This window comes from Pan troglodytes, chromosome 7 (assembly GCF_028858775.2).
Source record: "Pan troglodytes isolate AG18354 chromosome 7, NHGRI_mPanTro3-v2.0_pri, whole genome shotgun sequence".
In the NCBI taxonomy this organism is placed as follows: domain Eukaryota; kingdom Metazoa; phylum Chordata; class Mammalia; order Primates; family Hominidae; genus Pan; species Pan troglodytes.
This window is the reverse complement of record NC_072405.2, coordinates 37,335,871-37,356,811: the sequence shown is the minus strand read 5'-3', so window position 1 is coordinate 37,356,811 and position 20,941 is coordinate 37,335,871. Positions and strand designations below refer to the sequence as shown.

At 36.7% G+C, this 20,941-nt stretch overlaps 1 protein-coding gene and 1 long non-coding RNA gene across 51 annotated transcripts in view; one reads left to right on the top strand and one right to left on the bottom strand.

The window, feature by feature from the left end:
* HMBOX1 (homeobox containing 1) overlaps positions 1 to 20,941 on the bottom strand; it is a 166,146-nt gene that overhangs the window by 59,490 nt on the left and 85,715 nt on the right. For all 50 annotated transcript variants that reach the window (XM_009455119.5, XM_054657318.2, XM_009455124.5 and 47 more), the window contains one exon: positions 16,372 to 16,457. In XM_009455119.5, the coding sequence (XP_009453394.1) occupies positions 16,372 to 16,457 (86 nt within the window). The remainder of the gene's footprint in view (positions 1 to 16,371; positions 16,458 to 20,941) is intronic.
* On the top strand, positions 13,286 to 20,368 carry LOC134810673 (uncharacterized). Its single transcript, XR_010159237.1, has 3 exons — positions 13,286 to 13,364; positions 14,954 to 15,007; positions 20,294 to 20,368. It is a non-coding gene; the product is annotated as an uncharacterized LOC134810673 (long non-coding RNA).

Sequence of the window (20,941 nt, the reverse complement as noted above, 5' to 3'; positions counted from 1 at the left end):
AGCCTCCCAAATAGCTGGGATTACAGACATGCGCCACCACACCCAGGTAATTTTTGTATTTTTAGTAGACGCGTTTCATCACGTTGGCCAAGAATGTGAAAAGACAACCCAAAAACATGGGAGAAAATATTTGCAAACACCCCATCTGCTAAGGGACATATCTGATAAGCGATTTATCAGATATAAGTTCACGTATACACAGTGCATTACTCACGTGTGTCTACGTGAACTTATATAAAGAATTCAACTTGTATATGAACTTACATAAAGAACTCAACTTATATATGAACTAATATAAAGAACTCAACACTTCAATATATTATATAAACCTATATAAAGAACTCTTAACACTTCAATATAAAAAGTATAAGAAGATGAATAACCCCCTTTTTTTTTTTTTGAGATGGAGTCTCACTCTGTCACCCAGGCTGGAGTGCAGTGGCGCGATCTCGGCTCACTGCAAGCTCTGCCTCCCGGGTTCACGCCATTCTCCTGCCTCAGCCTTTCAAGTAGCTGGGACTACAGGCGCCTGCCACCACGCCCGGCTAATGTTTTGTATTTTTTTTTAGTAGAGACGGGGTTTCACTATGTTAGCCAGGATGGTCTCAATCTCCTGACCTCGTGATCCACCCGCCTCGGTCTCCCAAAGTGCTGGGATTACAGGCGTGAGTCACCGCGCCCAGCCAAATAACCCAATTTTTAAAATGGACAAAGGATTTGGCGAGACATTTTTCCAAAAACATACATAAATAACCAAGATGCACATGAAAAGTGCATTACTCACTAAATCAAAACTACAGCAAATCAAAACTACAATGAGACACATACCACTTCACATCCATTAGGATAGCTATCATAAAGTGTTGGTGAGTATGTGAAGAAATTGGAAATGTCATACATTGGTGGTGGTTTTATAAAATGGAAAACAGTTTTGGCAGTTCCTCAAAACATTAAACATAGAATTACCATGTGACCCAGCAGTTCTATTTCTAGGCACATTTCCAAGAGAATCTGTCCACTCGAAAACTTATCTACAAATGTTCATAGCAGCATTATTATTGAAAATAGCCAGTGAAACAATCCACATGTCCACCAACTGATGAATAAATAAAATATAGTATATACATATAATGATATATTATTCAGTTATGGAAAGGAATGAAGTACTGATGCATGCTATAACATGGGTGAATCTTAAAAACATTATGCTAAGTAAAAGGAAGCCCGACACAAAAGTTTATATAGTGTATGATTCTATCTTATGAAATGTCCAGAAGTTTGTCTGTAGGTATATCTGCAGAGACAAAGTAAATTAGTACATACCAGGGCTTGGAGGACTGGGGGACTGGAAATTACTGCTAATGGGCATGGGTTTCTATGTTAGACTGTATCTATACAAGAATTCCCACCATTTTCCTCTGTTTTGATCCAGAATTCTTATTTGACTTGGTGTGTGTTTTAAGGTTCTAGCTATGGCTTCACTAGTTTTTCTTATATTTTTGTTTATTTTATTGTCTTTGCTGGGTTTTGATGGACAGAAGTGGACCAGTAGTATCCCTCAATCTTCTAAAGTTTGCTGATTTAATGGGCAAAAATCCCCCCTGATCTCTTGCAATTAAATTGTTCTTATTTAATATTCTAAGATGCTTTCATCTTTTCATATGCTTATTGGCCATTTATATTTTGTCTTGCATAAGTTACACACTGCTATCCTTTGCAAATTTTTTATTAGGTTATTTGTCATTTTTCATAATAACTTGTAAGAGCTCATTTGAGATACCATCATAGACACCAATCTTTTGCTCTATAATGCTACAAATACCTGTCAATGTGAATCTTGTTTACAGTATCTTTTACTGGATATATGCTTAAAATTTTTATGCAGTTGGACCCATACAATTTTATTTTTGGGGTCTTCTGTATTGCTTAGGAAAGCCTTTCCTATCCCAATATAATAAAAACATTCATTATTTTCTTTTAACAGTAGTGTAGAATCTTTTCTCCAGCTTTAAAAAGTATATTCATTTAGTTCTTTATCCGTATGAAAACTGATTTTTGATTCTGGTATAATGTTGGTATCTATATTTATTTTTTCATTTTCAAAGAATCAATGGAAAAACATTATTTCCTTACAGATTTAAAAGGCTTCCTTTATTTAAGCTAAATTTGCTCATCTCCAAGGATCTATTAATGAACTCTATCCTGTACAACTAATACATTTATCTGACAATAAAATGACTCTGTTTTACTTACTCTAACCTTATGTAGTGTATTTTAATATCTGGTAGGGCAAATTTGGCCAACTCTTTCCTCCCCCACCCTCCCGCCTTTTTTTTTTTTGGTGAGAGAGTCTGGCTCTGTCGCCCAGGCTGGATTGCAGTAGCGCAATCTTGGCTCACTGCAGCCTCCACCTCCTGAGTTCAAATGATTCTCCTTCCTCAGTCTCCCGAATAACTGGGATTATAGGCATGCACCACCACACCCGGCTAACTTCGTATTTTCAGTAGAGACAGGTTTCATCATGTTGGCCAGGCTAGTCCTGAACTCCTGACCTCAAGTAATCTGCCCACCTCAGTCTCCCAAAGTGCTGGGATTTCAGGTGTGAGCCACCATGCCTGGCCTTCCCCTGTTCTTTTTAAACAATCTCTTAGTTATTCTTATGTATTTTTTTCTTGCAGATAAACTTTAGATTCATGTTGACAAAAACAACAAAATCCTGTTGTGATTCTGATTGGTATCAGAGAGCACAATGAACAAACTGGTAACCCCTGAATTGAATCTGGCCGGTACAGATTATTGTTGAGTCTGTGACATAATATTTGTTTTTAAAATTGGTGCTGGAATTTTTTTTTTAATACAGAACTTATACATGGAGTACAAAATCCAAAAGGAACAAAAATAAGTCATCTTCCATCCATACCTTACAACCTACCCCCTTCTTCATTCCACTGGAGACATACAGAGCTGCTTTATTCTTTAATGGACAAATAGTACTCCATAGTATAGATATAGTATAATTTACCTAGCTAGCCTTTACTGGTGGACATGTAGGTTATTTACAGCATTTTGTTATCATACAATATGCTGCAATAAATATTCTTGTACTGTCATCATTCTAGACATAAGCAAATATTTCTATAGGATAAATTCCTAGATAAATTACACAGTCAAAACTTTAAAAAATCCTACTCATACAAGAGTATGTATATCTTAAAGAATAATATATTTATCATCAAATTGAAATCTAAATCTTTATCAAAATATATCTTATTTAATTTGTTACATAAGTAGTGTCTATTTTGTGTGGAATAAAGGCAAAAATAGTTTAAAATAGTTACTTAACTGCTAACTATTAATAGTTGAAATTTATGTATCTAGAAGATGGTATACTATGTTCTTTCTGAAAATAGTGATAATACTCTTATATACCAATATGGAATAATTTCCAAGTTAAAAAAAAAAACTAGGTGTTGATTTGGCATAAAAGGACAATAGACATATTTATTTGCTAATAAATGCATAAAATTTCTGAAGAAACTGTTAACATTAGTCTCATGTGGGAAGGGGATATGGCTGAGGAACACAGAAAGGAGATTTAGCATTGTATACTCTTCTTCCTTTTTTTTTTTTTTTTTTTTTTTTTTGAGACAGAGTCTCGCACTGTCGCCCAGGCTGGAGTGCAATGGCAGGATCTCAGCTCACTGCAACCTCCACCTCCCAGGTTCACACGATTCTCCTGCCTCAGCCTCCTGAGTAGCTGGGATTACAGGCAAATACCACTACACCCGGCTAATTTTTTGTAGTTTTAGTAGAGATGGGGATTCACTATGTTGACCAGACTCGTCTTGAACTCCTGACCTCGTGATCCACCCCCCTCGGATTCCCAGAGTGCTGGGATTACAGGCATGAGCCACCGCGCCCAGCCAGCATTGTATACTCTTCTAAAGGTACTTCTGAAGTTTGAACCACATGAATAAATTTTCTAACATAAAAAGTAAATTTATTGTTCAAAAGTTCATTATCAAGTGGCCCAAAGCTATAAAACTTATGGTTAACATATTTAGCCTCAGGAAACCTAGCTTTAGGAAAGTCAATCTGGAGAGACATGAATGAAAAATGATTGCCTGCTGAAAATTAAGCAATTATAATGGTTAACGATAATAATAGAAAAACTTCTATGGCATTTACTATGTGCCATTTGAAACTTTACCAAAACTAACTCATTTAATCCACTCAAGAATCCGTTTAGGTAGGTACTGTTGTTATTCTTTCCATTTTCCAGAAGAGGAGAAACTGAGGGTTAAGACATTCAGTAATTTGGCCAAAGTTACATAATAAGTAAGGGATGGAAATCAGATTTTTGAAGCCAGACAGTCCATCCTCAAAGTCGTGCCCTTGACCATGGCACCATGTTTTCTCTATATACCAAATTGCTATGTAAAGAACAGTGGCTGTGTGGCAAAACAAACGCAATTAACTGCATGACTATTGGCAAATGAGTCAATCCCCTTAAGCCTGGGTTTTCTCATTTGTAACTGAGGAAGTTAACACCTGCTTCTCAAGTACATAAAACAGTTGGCATGGCATCTAACACCTGATAGTGTTAAATAAGTTATAGCTAAAAATACAAACCCTAAAAAAAGAGGGTTAGCTAAGAGGGTGCAGGCTAGTAAAAAGCAGAGCCACTGGCCATCTATAACTCACTTGGACAGCTAGATGTTGATAGGGATTCAGCTTAATGATAAAGCTGAAGACTGTCCTACAAAAACTGTTCAGCAATGGAAGGGCTTGGAAGCAAAAGACAATATGTTTAAAACTGTCAAGGGAGAAAAAAACACTTAAGAAAATAGCATATTCTAGTCCTTAAAATGACACAGAACATTAAATGAAAGATCACATTAAGAAAGTTTCTAAGAATCCTGGACTACATTTCTCATCAAGAACAATGATGAGCTTGGGGCAATATTATATTGGCCTCGTACTTTAAAATCGACATGTTCAAAAGCAAGATGGTGTTCATGAATCTGTTTGGGAGATCTAGAGATAGGCCACTCAATATTTTAAAAACTACTACAGGTGGCAAAATCTCATAGCTTAGCAAGTAAAAACTATGTTCTTTACTCAGGCATCACAAGGACATAAGGAAAGGGCTACTGCTGTATCTAAAGCTAATTTAATTTGGTTTGTGGTTAGTAAATCTGTTATTTTAGGCAACTGGCAAGAGAAAAATATTCCTGCCATGAGTAAAATCATGTAGAAAAGTGCTGGCAATCTTTAAAGTATTAAGGACCTAATAATCTCTACTGTTCTATATTCTATTCTGCTGACTTCAGTACAGGGCACAAGCCCTAAGATCCAGGTAGTAAATTATGAGCAGTGTAAGATAATCACTATAATTTAAAAAAAAAGGCACATTTGCAAAGACATTTAAAAAAGAAATAATACCAATTCTACACAAATGCTTCCAGAAAATACAAGAGAAAGGACCACTTCCCAACTTATCTCATGAGGCCAACGTTATTATGATAACAAAACTATATAAGGACATTGTAAGACTAGAAAGAGCCGGGCACAGCAGCTCACGCCTGTAATCCCAGCACTTTGGGAGGCCGAGGTGGGCAGATCACTTGAAGTCAGGAGCTCGAGACCAGCCTGGCCAACATGTTGAATCCCTGCCTCTACTAAAAATACAAAAATTAGCCAGGTGTGGTGGCAGACACCTGTAATCCCAGCTACTCTGGAGTCTGAGATAGGAGAATCGCTTGAACCTAGGACAGAAGTTGCAGTGAGCCGAGATTGCGCCACTCCACTCCAGCCTGGGAGACAGAGCAAGACACCGTCTGAAAAAGAAAACAAAAAAACAAACAAACAAAAAACAAAACAAAAAAATAGAAAGAACACAGGAAGTAAAACATAAACCCAGAATGTCCCTCATGAACACAGATGTGACAATTCTTAATATCACCAAATTAAATAATATAAAATGGATAATACATCATAACTGAGTGGGACTTTTCTCAGAATATAAGTCAATGTGATTTACCATATTAACAAGACTAAGCAAGAAAAACCAGGTGGTCATCTCAACAGATGCAGAAAAAGCATTTGATAAAATACAACATCTATCATGATAAAAACTATTAAAAATTATAAATAGAAGCCTTCCTTGAAAGGAATCCTGGTAAAGGGCAACTATGAAAAACTTACAGCTAAGATCATACTTAATGATGAAAAACTGAATGTTTCCTCCCTAAGATTGGGAACAAGGTAAGAATGTCTGCTTTTGTCACTCTATTCAAGATTGAACTGTTAGTGCTAGTTCAATAAAGGGGAAAAAGAAGAAAGAAAGAAGACACATTGAAAAGGAAGAAGTAAAATTATCTCTATTCACAGATAACATGATTGTATAGAAAATCCTAAACAAAAAAAATGTTTTAAAGCTACTAGAACAAATAAATGAATTAAGCAAGTTCACAGGTCAATATAATAAAACCAACTGACCTATGATACAAGAAACAAGGAAGCGGGCACTGAAATTAAAAACAATACCAATATAATAGCAACAAAAATATAAAATATTTAGAGAGGAATTTTATGTGTACAAAACGTGTACACTGAAAACCACTAAAATGGTTGAGAGAAAATAAAAAAGACCTAAACAAGTGGAGAGATATCAAACTATGTTCATAGACTAAGACTTGATATGATTAAGATGTAAATTCCTAATGTCAGATTGAGCTATATATTCAACACAATCCCAATCTCACTACAGATGTGCTTTTTGTAGAAACTGAAAAGCTAGTTTTAAAATGTACATAAAAATACAAAAGACCTATAAAGTCAATAGTGATCTTGAAAAGGAAAAACAACATTGGGAGGAATTACACTTTCTGATTTCAAGACTTATAATAATCTACAGTTTGTATTGGTATAAGGATAGACATAAAGACTGACAGAACAGAATACAAAGCCCAGAAACAGACCTTGCATGCATGTCCAACTGAGTTTCCACAAAGATAACAAAGTAATCAAACGGGGAAAGACCAGACTTTTCAACAAATGGTTTTCCAACAACTGGATCTCTATAAGAAAAAAAAAATGCCTCAACCCTTATCTCAACACAAAAATTAACTTTAAATGGTCCATTGACCTAATGTAAGAGCTAAAACTATAAAACTTACAGAGGAAAACATGAGAAAATCTTTGAGACTTTGTTTAAGCAAAATTTTCTTTTTTTTTTTTTTCTGAGACAGAGTTTCACTCTTGTTGCCCAGGCTGGAGTGCAACGGCACAATCTCGGCTCACCCCAACCTCTGCCTCCCAGGTTCAAGCAATTCTCCTGCCTCAGCCTCCCGAGCAGCTGGGATTACAGGCAAGCACCATCATGCCCGGCTAATTTTGTATTTTTAGTAGAGATGGGGTTTCACCATGTTGGTCAGGCTGGTCTCAAACTGCCGACCTCCTGTGATTCGCCCGCCTTGGCCTCCCAAAGTGCTGGGATTACAGGCGTGAGCCACCGCACTTGGTCCTGTTTAAGCAAATTTTCTTAGAACACAAAAAGCAAGAACCACGAAAGAAAAAAAATGATAAATATAACTTCATAAAAATTTAAAACATTTGCTCTTTGAAAGATATTAAGAAAATGAAAATGCAAGCCTCAGACTAGGAAATATGTATATCTTATATTTAAGGACTTGTACCCAGAATATACAAAGAGCTCTTATAATAAATAAGGCAAACAACCTGATTAAAAAAAAAGACAAAAGATTTGACAGACATGTCACCCAAGATACATGAATAACAAATGATCATATAAAAAGATGCTCAACATAATCAGTCATTAGAAAAATGCAAAATAAAACTAGAGTGAGATATCATTATAACTGCACTAGAATGACTAAACTCACAGAGAAGCACAAACACCAAGTACCAAAGAGAATGCAGAGCAGTAAGACCTCATTCTTTGCTGGTGGGAAGATAAAATGGTGGAGCCACACTGGAAAACAGTTTGGCAGTTTCTTAAAAAGTTAAACGTATATTTACCAACAACCCCACAATCCCACTCCTGGGTATTTACCCAAAGTAAATGAAAACATATTCCCACACAAAAATTTGTACACAAGATGTTCACAGCAGCTTAGTTCAAAATAGTCAGGCCCTGGAAACAATCCAAATGTCCATCTACTGATTAATGGGTAAACTAATTTTGTTATATCCATTCAATGGATTAGTATTTAGCATTCAAAAGTCATAAATAACTGAAACATGTAACAACACTCACGAATCTTAAAAGCATCATGCTAAATGAAAGAAGTTGGAGACATAAAAGGTATGTTTTGTATGATTCCACTGACATGAAATTCTAGAAAAGGCAAATCAATAGTGAAGGAATGCAGATGAATGGTTGCCAGGGACTGGGGGTGGGAGAACAATATTTGACTGCACAGATGCATGAGACAACTTCTTGGAATACTGAAATATTCATATCTTGAATTTGGTAATGATTATACCACTGTATAAGTTTGGTACAACTCAGAAACCTATACTCTTATGTAAATTTTATCTTAATAAAGGTGATAAAAACAAAGGAAAAAACAAATTTCCCCTGTACATCTCCAAGTTTATTTTGTGAGAATCAAATGATATAGTTAAATTTAGCTGAAGTTGACACAGTCTGACATTAAAAGTTTTCTTCTAAGCCAAAAGAATTTGAAACATTGCTTCAAAATTTTATAGGCCTCTCAGGTATCAAGGCCCTCAGCTGTAGTTTGGTTAGTGCAAGCGTCAGTTCCTTACTTAAGCAGATTTAGTAACACTAAATATAGTGTTACATCTTCCTAACAAAACTATTTGCAGCACTTTGATTTAAGGTCTCACTCTGAGTAAAACTTTTAAGAGTTAATAGGATAATTCTTTACTGCATAAAGGACGATATCTAGAATTTACAAGCAATGGCATTTATTTTCTCTTCAGAGCCTCTCTTCTGCAGGAAGTTATTTATGATATTTATGATATTGCTTTAAGACTAACAGACTACAGCTGAATCTCAGGTTTTGCTATTTTATCACACACAGATACCTTCTGACTTTCTTACTGGGGTATCACTTCCTCTTTTTGTCATTTATTCCTGTATATTTAACAATTAACATATTTAATATAACAATTTTTAAATTACATTAGGCAAGAAATATTTCACACAACAATCAAAGAAACATTGTATCTAAGTACAGGCTTTTCCCCATAATCTTAGGAAACAAGAACTGGAGAGAAACAAAAATGATAATTACTGAATGAGGGAAAAACCACATCTGTGCCTAACCTTTACAAGTCATTGTCAGGGCTTGTGGTAGGATAGCATTTTTTAAAATACAGTTTCTACTTTATATATAGGTGAAAGAGAGATGCCATTTTACACCTGACAATGAGTCTTCCTAGTATTTACACCAAAAATGTAGACTCCTATGCACTGCATTTGAGATGACTGAAGCCCTGGCAGGACAAGAAATTTCAATAACTGTAGAGAACTGATTTTCAAACAACAAAAAATATCCTCTGAAATTATTTCCACTCCAATTCCTCACTTAGCTGTCAACAAAGTAAGAAAATATGGGCATTTAGATGTGGTGAAGGCTGGTTTTTTTCCTATGAGGGGAAAAAAAAGTAACTTCATGTATTATGTTTAAAAGAAAATAGTTTTCCAAAAAATTAAAGAAGAAGATAGAAGGAAATGAGATTAAAAAGTAAGAATTTTTTGAACCCTGGAATAACATCTGTTCCTATTCCCCTGAGGCTGCAAAACAAAAGAAAATCCCAAAATGCACTCTGCGAAAACAATTATAACATGAGTGAATGAAGTACATTCAAAGAAGATTTGAAAAGGTTTCTCCTAACAAAAAGAAAAACTCTAAACCTCTTCCATTTGGAGAGAGAATTACATCTTTCATGTAGAAGCCCACTCATTCTGTAGATAGGTGATAGCCTTCAAATTGGAGATCCACATAAAACTGGTAAAATCCATTAGGTAGGAATTCATAAAATCTTGTTTAATAAGCAAGATAATTATTTCTGGTTGTATTATAATAGGACAATTCCACAGTCTGTGACATATTCTACCAGCATTGCTTTACTAATATAGATAGAAATTCCACTTGTTTATAGCAGCTTTATTCATAATTGCCAAAACTTGGAAGCAACCAAGATGCCATCCAGTAGGTGAATAGAGAAACTGTGGTACATCCAGACAATGGAATATAATTCAGTGCTGAAAGGAAATGAGCTATCAAACCATGAAGAGAGAGGGAGGAATGTGAACTGTATATGACTATGTGAAAGAAGCCAATCTGAAGCTCCACACTGTATGACTCCAACTATATGACATTCTGGAAAGGCAAAACTAGGGAAACCATAAAAAGGTTGCCAGGAGTTGAGGGGAGGAGGGGATGAACAGGCAAAGCACAGAGAAGTTTTTGGGCAGTGCAACAACTCTGTGTGATACTACAATGGTGGATACATGTCATTAAACATTTGTCCAGAAACCAAAGGATGTGCAAAACCAATATAAACTATGAACTTTGGGTGACAATGACGTGTCAATGTAGGTTCATTGACAGTAACAAAGGTACCACTCTGGGGCTGGATGGTGATAGTGGGAGAGGGGGGTGTATAGAAGACAGTTGTGAACCTAAAACGACTCTAGAAAATGAAGTGGTTGTTGTTGTTTATTTTTTCTTAATATACTGAAACTTTAGTTGATTTTTAATGTCTGATCTTAAGTTCTCTGATTAGGGAACTTAATTCTTTACCTTTGTAAAGAAATTGCTATAATTAAATAGAATATGCAGTGGTTTTATCCTACATTTTAAAGATAAGTTAAAAAGGCAGTGATCTGAGTACAGCTGGAACATTTCTAAAACCAGTTCAGAACTTGTCTTTACACAAATTCTTATGTTTTGGGAATGAGAATCACTAGGTACAGGTAAGATGCACATCTGATAAAATGCATTTACAACTTAAAAACAGAATAGAATTTGACAGCTAGAAAAGATACATAGAAGCTGCTATGGTTGAATGTTTATGTCCCTCTAAAATTCCTATGTTGAAATTGTTACTTTCAAGGTGATGGTTTTAGGAGGCGGGATCTTTGGGAGGTGATTAGGTGATGTGAGTTGAATCCTTATGAACCAGAATTAGTGCCCCAATAAAAGAGACCCAAGAGAGACCCGTTCCCCCTGCCACTACGTGAGAACACAATGAAATGGCATGGTCTTTAAGTCAGAAAGCAGGCTCTCACCAGACACTGAATCTGGCTTCATCCTGGACTTCCCAGCCTCCAGAACTGTGAGAAATAAATTTCAGTTGTTTATAAGTCACCCAGTTCATGGTATTTTGTTAGAGCATCCAGCTCAAATGGAACTAAGAAAGAACCTATTTAGTCAAAGCCCTTTATCTTATACATAAGGAAAATAAGACTCTGGGTCACAAGGCTATTTTATGGCAGAAAGACCAGAACTTTGAGATTCTGTTACTTCTTCATTATACTACTACATTTTAAGAAAACAAAATTATGGTAAATTTCTTAAAATTCAGAGGCGCTGTTTTTTTCTTCTTCTGTGTATTTATTTCTTCAGAGGACATGCATCCAATTAGTATATTTCTTTGGCTGATAAGCGCTGATCAAGCTCTGCCCATTTACTCATTTATTCTGCATGCTTGATTTTTTTCCCAAAGGTCATTAAAAAAAATTATGTTTTAAGCATTCTTAAACAGCCTAAGAAAACATTTTACCCTGAAAGTGAATACAGAATACATGTGCTTATTACTAAAGCAAAGACTATGCTTACCAACCCACCATTGTTAGTGAGAATTTAGAATCTTGGCTGACCTCTTACAGAGGTAAAAATCCACCCTTGGTGGGAACAGCTGCGACTGTGAAAGAAGCTACAAATAACATGCTGGGAATTCAGCAGGCACTGTTATTATATCCTGTTTATACTGTCATTTTTCCTATCAGTAGGATATTATTTATACAGACCCCACCCATGAACTTCTTGTTTATCTTATAATAGAAATCCTCTGAATCTATAAAAAGAAACCTCTGTATTTGTTTCTGGAACAAGCACATGTGTTATAATTTTGCACCTCATTACACTTTTTATTTAGCATTTTCTTTTGTTATGCACCACTCGTTCTCATTTTTATCTCAATGTTGACTTATTTCACATATTAGAGTTGAACTTAAATCTTTTTAAGAGAACTTGTTGTAAGATTCAGGAGAACCACATCCTAAACCTTAAGGTAGATTTTATCAGGTACATATTCTTTGAAGATACACTTGACTAATTTGTTTAAAGACAGAAAAATGCGTATATACACTGATGAGGTACTGCAGGGAGTGAGCTCTAGGTGACCAGAAGGCTTCCATACTCAGACTCACTCTAACCTAAGTGGACCAATTACGAGGACAAGGCTTTATTCAGTTCTACTACCTCACTATTCTCTAGCTGGATCTCTTCTCTGCAAAGAGAAGCCTTGCCCCTGAGTTTAGCTTGATGGCTGCGCAGTCTGGGTAAAAAATGTAACACAATAATACACAAAAAACATAGGAGTTCAGTAAGTTGACCAACAGGACAATGAACCAATATGGTTATCAATCATCCTCATTCCCCAGGCCTGATATAAACAACTGAAGTAGATAAAGGAAAAATGCAAGCTCCTTAAGGGCAAAAATTCACACAGCATTTGTTGAGCAAATGAATTATTATTTTTGGAGAGGGCACACCACTGAAGAAAGTCACACTGGACAAATTTTCACATGTATAGCTTGTGTCAGCATCACCTGTTCTCCTCTTAACACTATAAGGTAGCTAGGTAAACATGGAAAGTTCAGAGTACCTGCACAATGCTAGACTCTTTGTGTAAGGAAAGGTCACTCCTGAAGAACATTGCTCTAAAATGCATAATTAAAATGAGTACTACACCTCAGGGTGATGAACTAAGTGTAATTAATTTCAGAAAAAAAGAGAGGTCTGCAAGGACTAAACTGTTCAAGAAGTTAAAATGAGGGTAACAACAGAGATAATCTTGATAAACAGAAATTCATAAGGCTGAGATGAGGAGGTGAAAGGTATCTTTGGCACAACCAAAACTCTGGGAGCATCCAACTGGGCAGAATTCTGGGAATGGCAAATAGTGAAATTCAGCTGGGGGCATACTGAATAGAGGATGGCAACAAACGAAAAGGCTGGAGTCAGATTAAAAGAAATTTCATTTTTTAGACAATGGAGAATCATCAGAAGATATCTGATCAAAGGAAGATGAATGCAAGCTTTTGGAGTAGAAATGAAGAGGAGGAAGAACAAGTTAGGGTGAGGCTGAAAATGGTGAAAGAAGTTTGTAACAATACCAAATCCCATAGATATGGCAGCAAAAGAAAGGTCCACGTGGTACAATAGATAATAAATATGTAAATGTATTTTCAGTTCTTGCTTGCGAAAACAGGAGATGATAGCCGGGTGCGGTGGCTCACACCTGTAATCCCAGGAGATCAAGACCAGCCTGAGCAACATGGTGAAACCTCATCTCTACACAAAGTAGAAGATAGGCTGGGCACAGTGGCTCATGCCTGTAATCGCAGCACTTTGGGAGGCCGAAGCGGGTGGATCACCTGAGCTCAGGAGTTCGACACCAGCCTGGCTGATATGGTGAAACCCCGCCTACCACAAACACAAAAATTAGCTGGGCGTGGTGGCAAGTGCCTGTAATCCCAGGTACTTGGGAGGCTGAGGCAGGAGAATTGCTTGAACCCAGGAGGCGGAGGTTGCAGTGAGCTGAGATCGCACCATTGCACTCTAGCTTGGGCGACAGAGCAAGACTCCATCTCAAAAAAAAAAAAAAGTAAAAAATAAATATTAGCCGGGTGTGGTGGTGCACAACTGTAGTCCCAGCTACTCAGGAGGCTGATATAGGAAGATCACTTGAGCCTAGGAGGTGGACGCTGCAATGAGCCATGATCACTGGCCACTGCACTCCAGCCTCGGGAACAGAGCAAGACCCTGTCTCAAACAAACAAACAAACAAAAAAGTAAAAACAAAACAAAAATAAAAATAGGGGATGGCATCATGATGACCATTACTGAGTGAGGTAATGCCAATCCACTGAAGTTAAAGTCAGTAAAGTTTACCAGTCTCCTAGAATAGCATTTCTCAAACAGAAATCACCTGGGCTTCTGGTTAAAATGTAAATAATGTTTCAGCACATTTAGAGCAGTATTCAGTATTTTTTGTTTTTGTTTTTGAGACAGAGTCTCGCTCTGTCGCCCAGGCTGGAGTGCAGTGGCGCGATCTCGGCTCACTGCAAGCTCCGCTTCCCGGGTTCACGCCATTCTCCCACCTCAGCCTCCCGAGTAGCTGGGACTACAGGCGCCCGCCACCACGCCTGGCTTTTTGTGTTTTTAGTAGAGACAGAGTTTCACCGTGTTAGCCAGGATGGTCTTGATCTCCTGACCTCGTGATCCGCCCGCCTCGGCCTCCCAAAGTGCTGGGATTACAGGTGTGAGCCACCACGCCCGGCCAGTATTCAGTATTTTTACAATTCTAGCAAGCTCCCAGGTGACGCCAATAATGCTGTTCCATGTACTATATTTTGAACAGCAAGATGGGAAAACATATCTTTCAGTTTCCCTTTCCAAAAAAGGCAATACTATATTTAATGTATCATGTTTAACCCATTATGGTTTATCCCATGCCTTTAGATATGCTCAAGAAATGCTTTTTAAACGTATGTTACTATGATTTGCATTAATTAAGATTGGATGGGTTTCAAAGCTACTATTTTAAAAGTCCTAAATGATTCAAGATTCAGGGAATTCAAAGTACTAAGAAATGCTTCTACCTGAAAAAAAAAAAAATCAACATTGCAATGCTATTCTGTAACACTAAAATTTTGTCTTTTTAGTTTTAGGCTGGCAAACTGGAAGATACTATTGCTTCTAGTAATGGAGGCTGAAATGTAAGTACTGCAAGACAACATTTCATCTTTTCAAAGTCCACATCAGTGAGTTTCACTAAAACCTGCTTGACTTGTCCTTACATTGCATTAAGAACCATAACTTGGTCCTTGAAGATAAAGGTTAACAACATATTTTAAATATCCTATAGAAAAACACCTAAATACTACAACAATTAAACTAACACACTGTCCTTTGGTATAAGACTTCTACACCGAAGGACACCTTTAACTAAAGTATTTTACCATAAGCAGAAGTGTCATTTATAAAAATATATTACTAGTGTAATATATTAAACACACACACTATAAAAGATTGGCTGACCTTAGATACTTGGGATGAAATATAAGACTTCTAAACTCTGGTGTTTCATTTTTAACCAAATTAATGGCGAGTAACAACCTTTTAGGTAAATTAGCTTCAGTATGTATCATGGTCTGGAGAACAGAAATAATATCTTTAAATCATAAGTTATTGTTGAAGATCAGATCCAAGTATTTCATTGTAGCAGGAAGAAAACTGAGGCACAGAGGCTAAAAAGCCCAAATTCACATAGCCAGTTAGTAGAATGTTAATAAAAGGAGGGGAGAATTAATTTTTATATCTATCAATATACAAAGTACAACAATGTTGCAACTACAAAATGTAGTTGAAAGAGTGTCCGGTTCTTCTAACGACTAATGCCCAGTTACTTTTTTTAAGGGTCTTATAAATCACTGAAATCTAAGAAAGGAAGATCACACATTAACAAGGAAAAGACATCTGCCCCCAAATTTAAGAACGTCATTAAAAAATGCAATCTGAATAGAGAATGACACATATACACCACATACTAGGGATGGGGCTTAGGTGGGGGTGGAGAATGGGATGGGATATAAAGAACAAAGAGAAGACAATGGTGACTCTTCTCAGTAATGTTTCAAGGAATGCTTTTACATATGGAAAAGTGGTTTAAAAAACAACTTTCTTTACCCTCATGAATCATTTTTTAACTGGTATAATCAGGGATTATACTTGGAGGACTACAAAGCTTTTAAAAATATGTAGTATAGAAAGCAGTTGGATGTGCATGTGTCATATGCTCTGTCACAATCAAAAGCAAACTATAGGAACCTTTTTTAGCCACAAAATAGGGAATTTTGTGCTTATTACAAATGCTATAAAATTTACTAGCACAAGTCAAAAAAAATCACTAGAGAAGTTCGGCGATATTGGAGACAATGGGTTTTAAATCACAGGCATACATAATTATGCCTAAGTTGACAGATCTGCACTGCAATGCAGAAATGCAAGCAATATTCCAACATCTGCACCAGAAGGCAGAGACTAGACATGATTCCAGAATAAAGGGCTCTTCAGCTCTTACCTGTTACCTGTGCAACAACTGCTTGGGAAATCCTCCGATTGGCAAGAAAGGCTTTGATTTCCTCTTTTATCACACTGCTGTCCCTCCTAACAAAAACAGAAGACAAGACCAACAATGTATGTTGAAGGTAGAAATCCTCATCTTTGCTAAAAGAAAGGTGAAGCAGAGAGGTGGGGAGAACACAGAAAGGACACAAAAATAAAGGGTAAACAGACCAAACTTGTGTGAAAATATGAAATTACAATGAACCAAGAAACACCAAATATTCAAGTCCTAAAACATCACACCATCAAACAGACACTTGAGTGAAGACCACAATAGATATAAGTCTCATACCAGAGGATGGTTAATCACATGCTCTGTATAATTCACATTAGGAACAAGGCTGTCATATGGTATATACAAAGTTTCATTACTGGGGAATGAATATATCTTACACAAACAGAAATCCTAGAAAAAGAGCAACAACAACAAATTCAGTTGTGAGCAGATTGTGGGCTCGCATGTTAACTACACAACTGCATGAATAATGTTCATTTAAAAACCTTTAAAATGATTAAGGAAAAAGCAATCATCATTCTCACAACCGTAAAAATGTTAGCCATTTGAAGAAAGGCTTGCTCTTTAACTTCTTTTCCTGTATAAACAAAAAATTTAAAGTGGGATCGGTTGAATATAAAGTTTTAGTATTAAAAAGGCATTTATACATTTTGTATTATATATAAGAATACTTAAAACTACATAATATTCTGTGTTCGTGGGAATACATTATAGACCTCATTTTTCCTCCACTAAAATGCCTGTTACAAATTTTTACTTAGACTCAACAAATTCTCAAAAGACCAAACATTCACAAAAATGACAATGAGTGGCAAGACTTCTGTTTTTCCACCAGAACAAGAATTAATAAACAAAAATTATAGTTAAACTCTTAAAACCGACCAATCTCTCTTTCAATGCTTTATTTTCAAAAGGATTACATAAACAGAGCAGTGGTTTCTGTTCAAGCTCAAAAGTAACATAGAATAGAGGTAACTTCTTATCTAACACAGGGGTCAGCAAATTACCGCCTATGGGCTAATTCTAGCCTGCCACCTATTTTTATACAACCTATGAGCTAAGGATCATTTTCACAGATGGACATTTGCAATCAATTTGACGACAGAAAATGCTAACGATAAACACATACTAAGCAAAATATTATCCCTCCCCCTGCAATTTCATTCTTCTGACTAGCAGGCCTGTATTTTTAAAAACTGTACCCAATTATTATTATTCTGTATTGACTTTTGTCAATAAAAATTTGTGGCTGTTTGTTTTCTGTCTTGTATATATCTCTACATTACATCCTTTTTTTTTTTTTTTTTTTTTGAGACGGAGTCTCACCCTGTTGCTCGGGCTGGAGTGCAGTGGCGCAATCTCGGCTCACTGCAAGCTCCACCTACCGGGCGCAAGCAATTCTCCTGCTTCAGCCACCTGAGTAGCTGGGGTTACAGGCATGCAGCGCCACACCCGGCTAATTTTTGTATTTTTAGTAGAGTCGGGGTTTCACCATGTTGGTTGGCCGGGCTGGTCTCGAACTCCTAACCTCAAGTGATCCTCCTGCCTTGGCCTCCCAAAGTGCTGGGAATACAGGCGTGAGCAGTAGCACCCAGCCTACGTCTCTTCATTATATCCTTAAATTTGCCTCTTGGCCACAAAGTCTAAAATTTTTACTATCTAGTCCTTTAGAGAAGAAGTTTGCTGACCCCTGATCTGAGACAAAGGATCACAAAACCTTAACAATTGTTTTGTGAAAGAACCACAAACTCTTTCTAGGGGTTCACATCTCTCTGTAGACTATTTGGAGAAACTGAAGTATCCTATTCAAAAACAATGAGTTGTGATTTAACTTGGATGAGGGATTTTAGCTCCCTGATGAGCAGTTGTTACATGCTCTGTTGAAAGGACTCTGTTGTAAGACCATGCTCCCTTTGGGGAATTCTGGAAAAAAACAGAGGTCATAGTGGTGAGTTTCCAATCTGTAGCTCTACAGTATACTGCTGATCTATCAGTTGGAAATCCTGATCAAAAATATTCCTAAAGGAAAAAATTAATCAGCTGCCTAATGCAGTAAAATTTCTCATACTGATCTAGATTCTGGTTAGATTCTTCCCAAAATAACTGTCTATATTTGAAATATTTCTTTCTTTTTTTTTTTTTTTTTTTTTTTTTTTGGAGACAAGAGTCTCGCTCAGTCGCCCAGGCTGGAGTGCAGTAGCGCGATATTGGCTCACTGCAAGCTCCGCCTCCCGGCCTCACGTCATTCTCCTGCCTCAGCCTCCCGAGTAGCTGGGACTACAGGCGCCCGCCATTACGCCCGGCTAATTTTTTTTTTTGTATTTTTAGTAGACACGGGGTTTCACCGTGTTAGCCAGGATGGTCTCAATCTCCTGACCTCGTGATCCACCCATCTCAGACTCCCAAAGTGCTGGGATTACAGGCGTCAGCCACCGCGCCCGGCCTGAAATATTTCTTTGACAAATATGCATTCACATTTTATTTAAAAATTGTGTATATGAAAAAGAAAAAGGTACAAATAAATATATTTTAAAGTCAAACAAAATAACTGCTGACTAAAATGCAGGTAATGTAGAACAAAAGCTTTCAAATATGCATCAATAATCAGTGTACAAGAGATAACTTCAGCACTATTTCAATTGGCTTATATAAATAAAACAAATCATTTGGTTTCTAATATAACTATAAAATTAATCTGAAAATTTTTAAATAAAGTATTGCATTTCTATATATAGAATGATCTTCTACGAAAATGAAGCTGAATTTAAGAGAATATTTATTCAGGTTAAATTAAAAAATGTACTTTTGTGGGGGAAAAGAATTAAATGGGTTTTTTGACTACTAATTTACATTGTCATTTAAATCCATTTATTTTAAATTAAATTCATCTGGACACTAAATCATACAGAAGAGATAACACTCAATTATTGAAATAGGAAATATCCAGTTTGTAAATTATTCACAGCCTTGCAGCACGATATTATTAAGGACTGCACAAAACAGAAGGAATCCCAAAAATCTGTCAAACAGTAGCAATTCACATTTTTAGATATTTGACAAGTCTCTAAGTACCAATAATGTTTAAAAACATAGAAATAGCCAGGCATGGTGGGTCACGCCTGGACTTTGGGAGGCTGAGGCGGGCGGATCACTTGAGGTCAGGAGTTCAAGTTCAGCCTGGCCAACATGATGAGACCTCGTCTCTACCAAAAATATTTTAAAAATAGATGGGTGTGGTGGCATGCCCCTGTAATCCCAGCTACTCAGGAGGCTGAGGCAGGAGAATCGCTTGAACCCCAGAGGCGGAGGTTGCAGTGAGCCGAAAACGTGCCACTGCACTCTAACCTGGGTGACAAAGCGAGACTCCATCTCAAAAAAAAAAAAAAAAAAAAGAAAAGAAAAGAAATAAAAAGCTCTTCACTGTTTTACCAGAGAGCTTTTTCAAAAAGCAAAACAAAAGACTTAAAAGATAAGGTTGTGCATTGGCAAGTCATTTAACAAAGCTGGGCCCTGGCTGTATCATCTGATAAAATAAAAGCACTGGCCAGGTGCAGTGGCTCACTCCTGTAATCCCAGTTACTTGGGAGGCTGAGACAGGAAAATTGCTTGAAACCAGGAGGCGGATGCTGAAGTGAGCCAAGATTGTGCCACTGGGCAACAGAGTGAGACTCCATCTAACAACAACAACAACAAAAAGCATCAATACTCCCTTCACAAGGCTTTTAAAATTTGTCTCCTAGCAATGAAATTAAATATTGTTTGTATATATATGTCTGTAATACATAGAATCAAAAATTCATTGCAAAATTTTTTTTTAATTGTAAAAATACTAAACATTGACTATTATTTTATGAAACTTCAGAAAGGTTCCCAAGAAAGGAAGAAACAAATGATCTGCTGTAATCATATAAGACCGAAGTAAACATCTGTACCAGGTACTTTAAGGTAGCATTAAAAGAGTTCTATAGGCAAGCAGTGATGTGTCATTTAGTTGGTTTCACTAGGTATTTTCAAAATACTAAATGCATTCTATTTTCATTGTGTCCAATTCTCTTAAGTATTTTTTAAAGTTCCATTCTAGTGGGTTAGCTTTGTTGTTCAAACTTTGACATCACCCCCGACCCTCATTCTCTCCTCATTCAGCCTTCTTTAAGGACCTGCTACTCCTATTGTCCTCATTGTAATCTATGAAATCACCATTTTGGTAGTGTGAAAACTTCATTTACTCTAAATCTAATTCTCTCATCTTCTCCCACCCCTCACTTCCTCTCTTCATCTGCAATTTTACATCCTCCTTAAAAAGAATAAATCCCCTCCTTCCTCTCTTCTCTTACAAAATCTCACACTCTTCAAGATTTCTATGCCTCAAATCTTAGGGAATTAAAGTGAAGAGCGGGCTGATCTTGTCTTTGATTCCACAGCTTACTTACTTCAAGATAAGATACCCACCTGATTTGCAACTAACCAGTTCAAGTCCATGTCATTGCCTCCTACACCCTTTTTCAAGTCA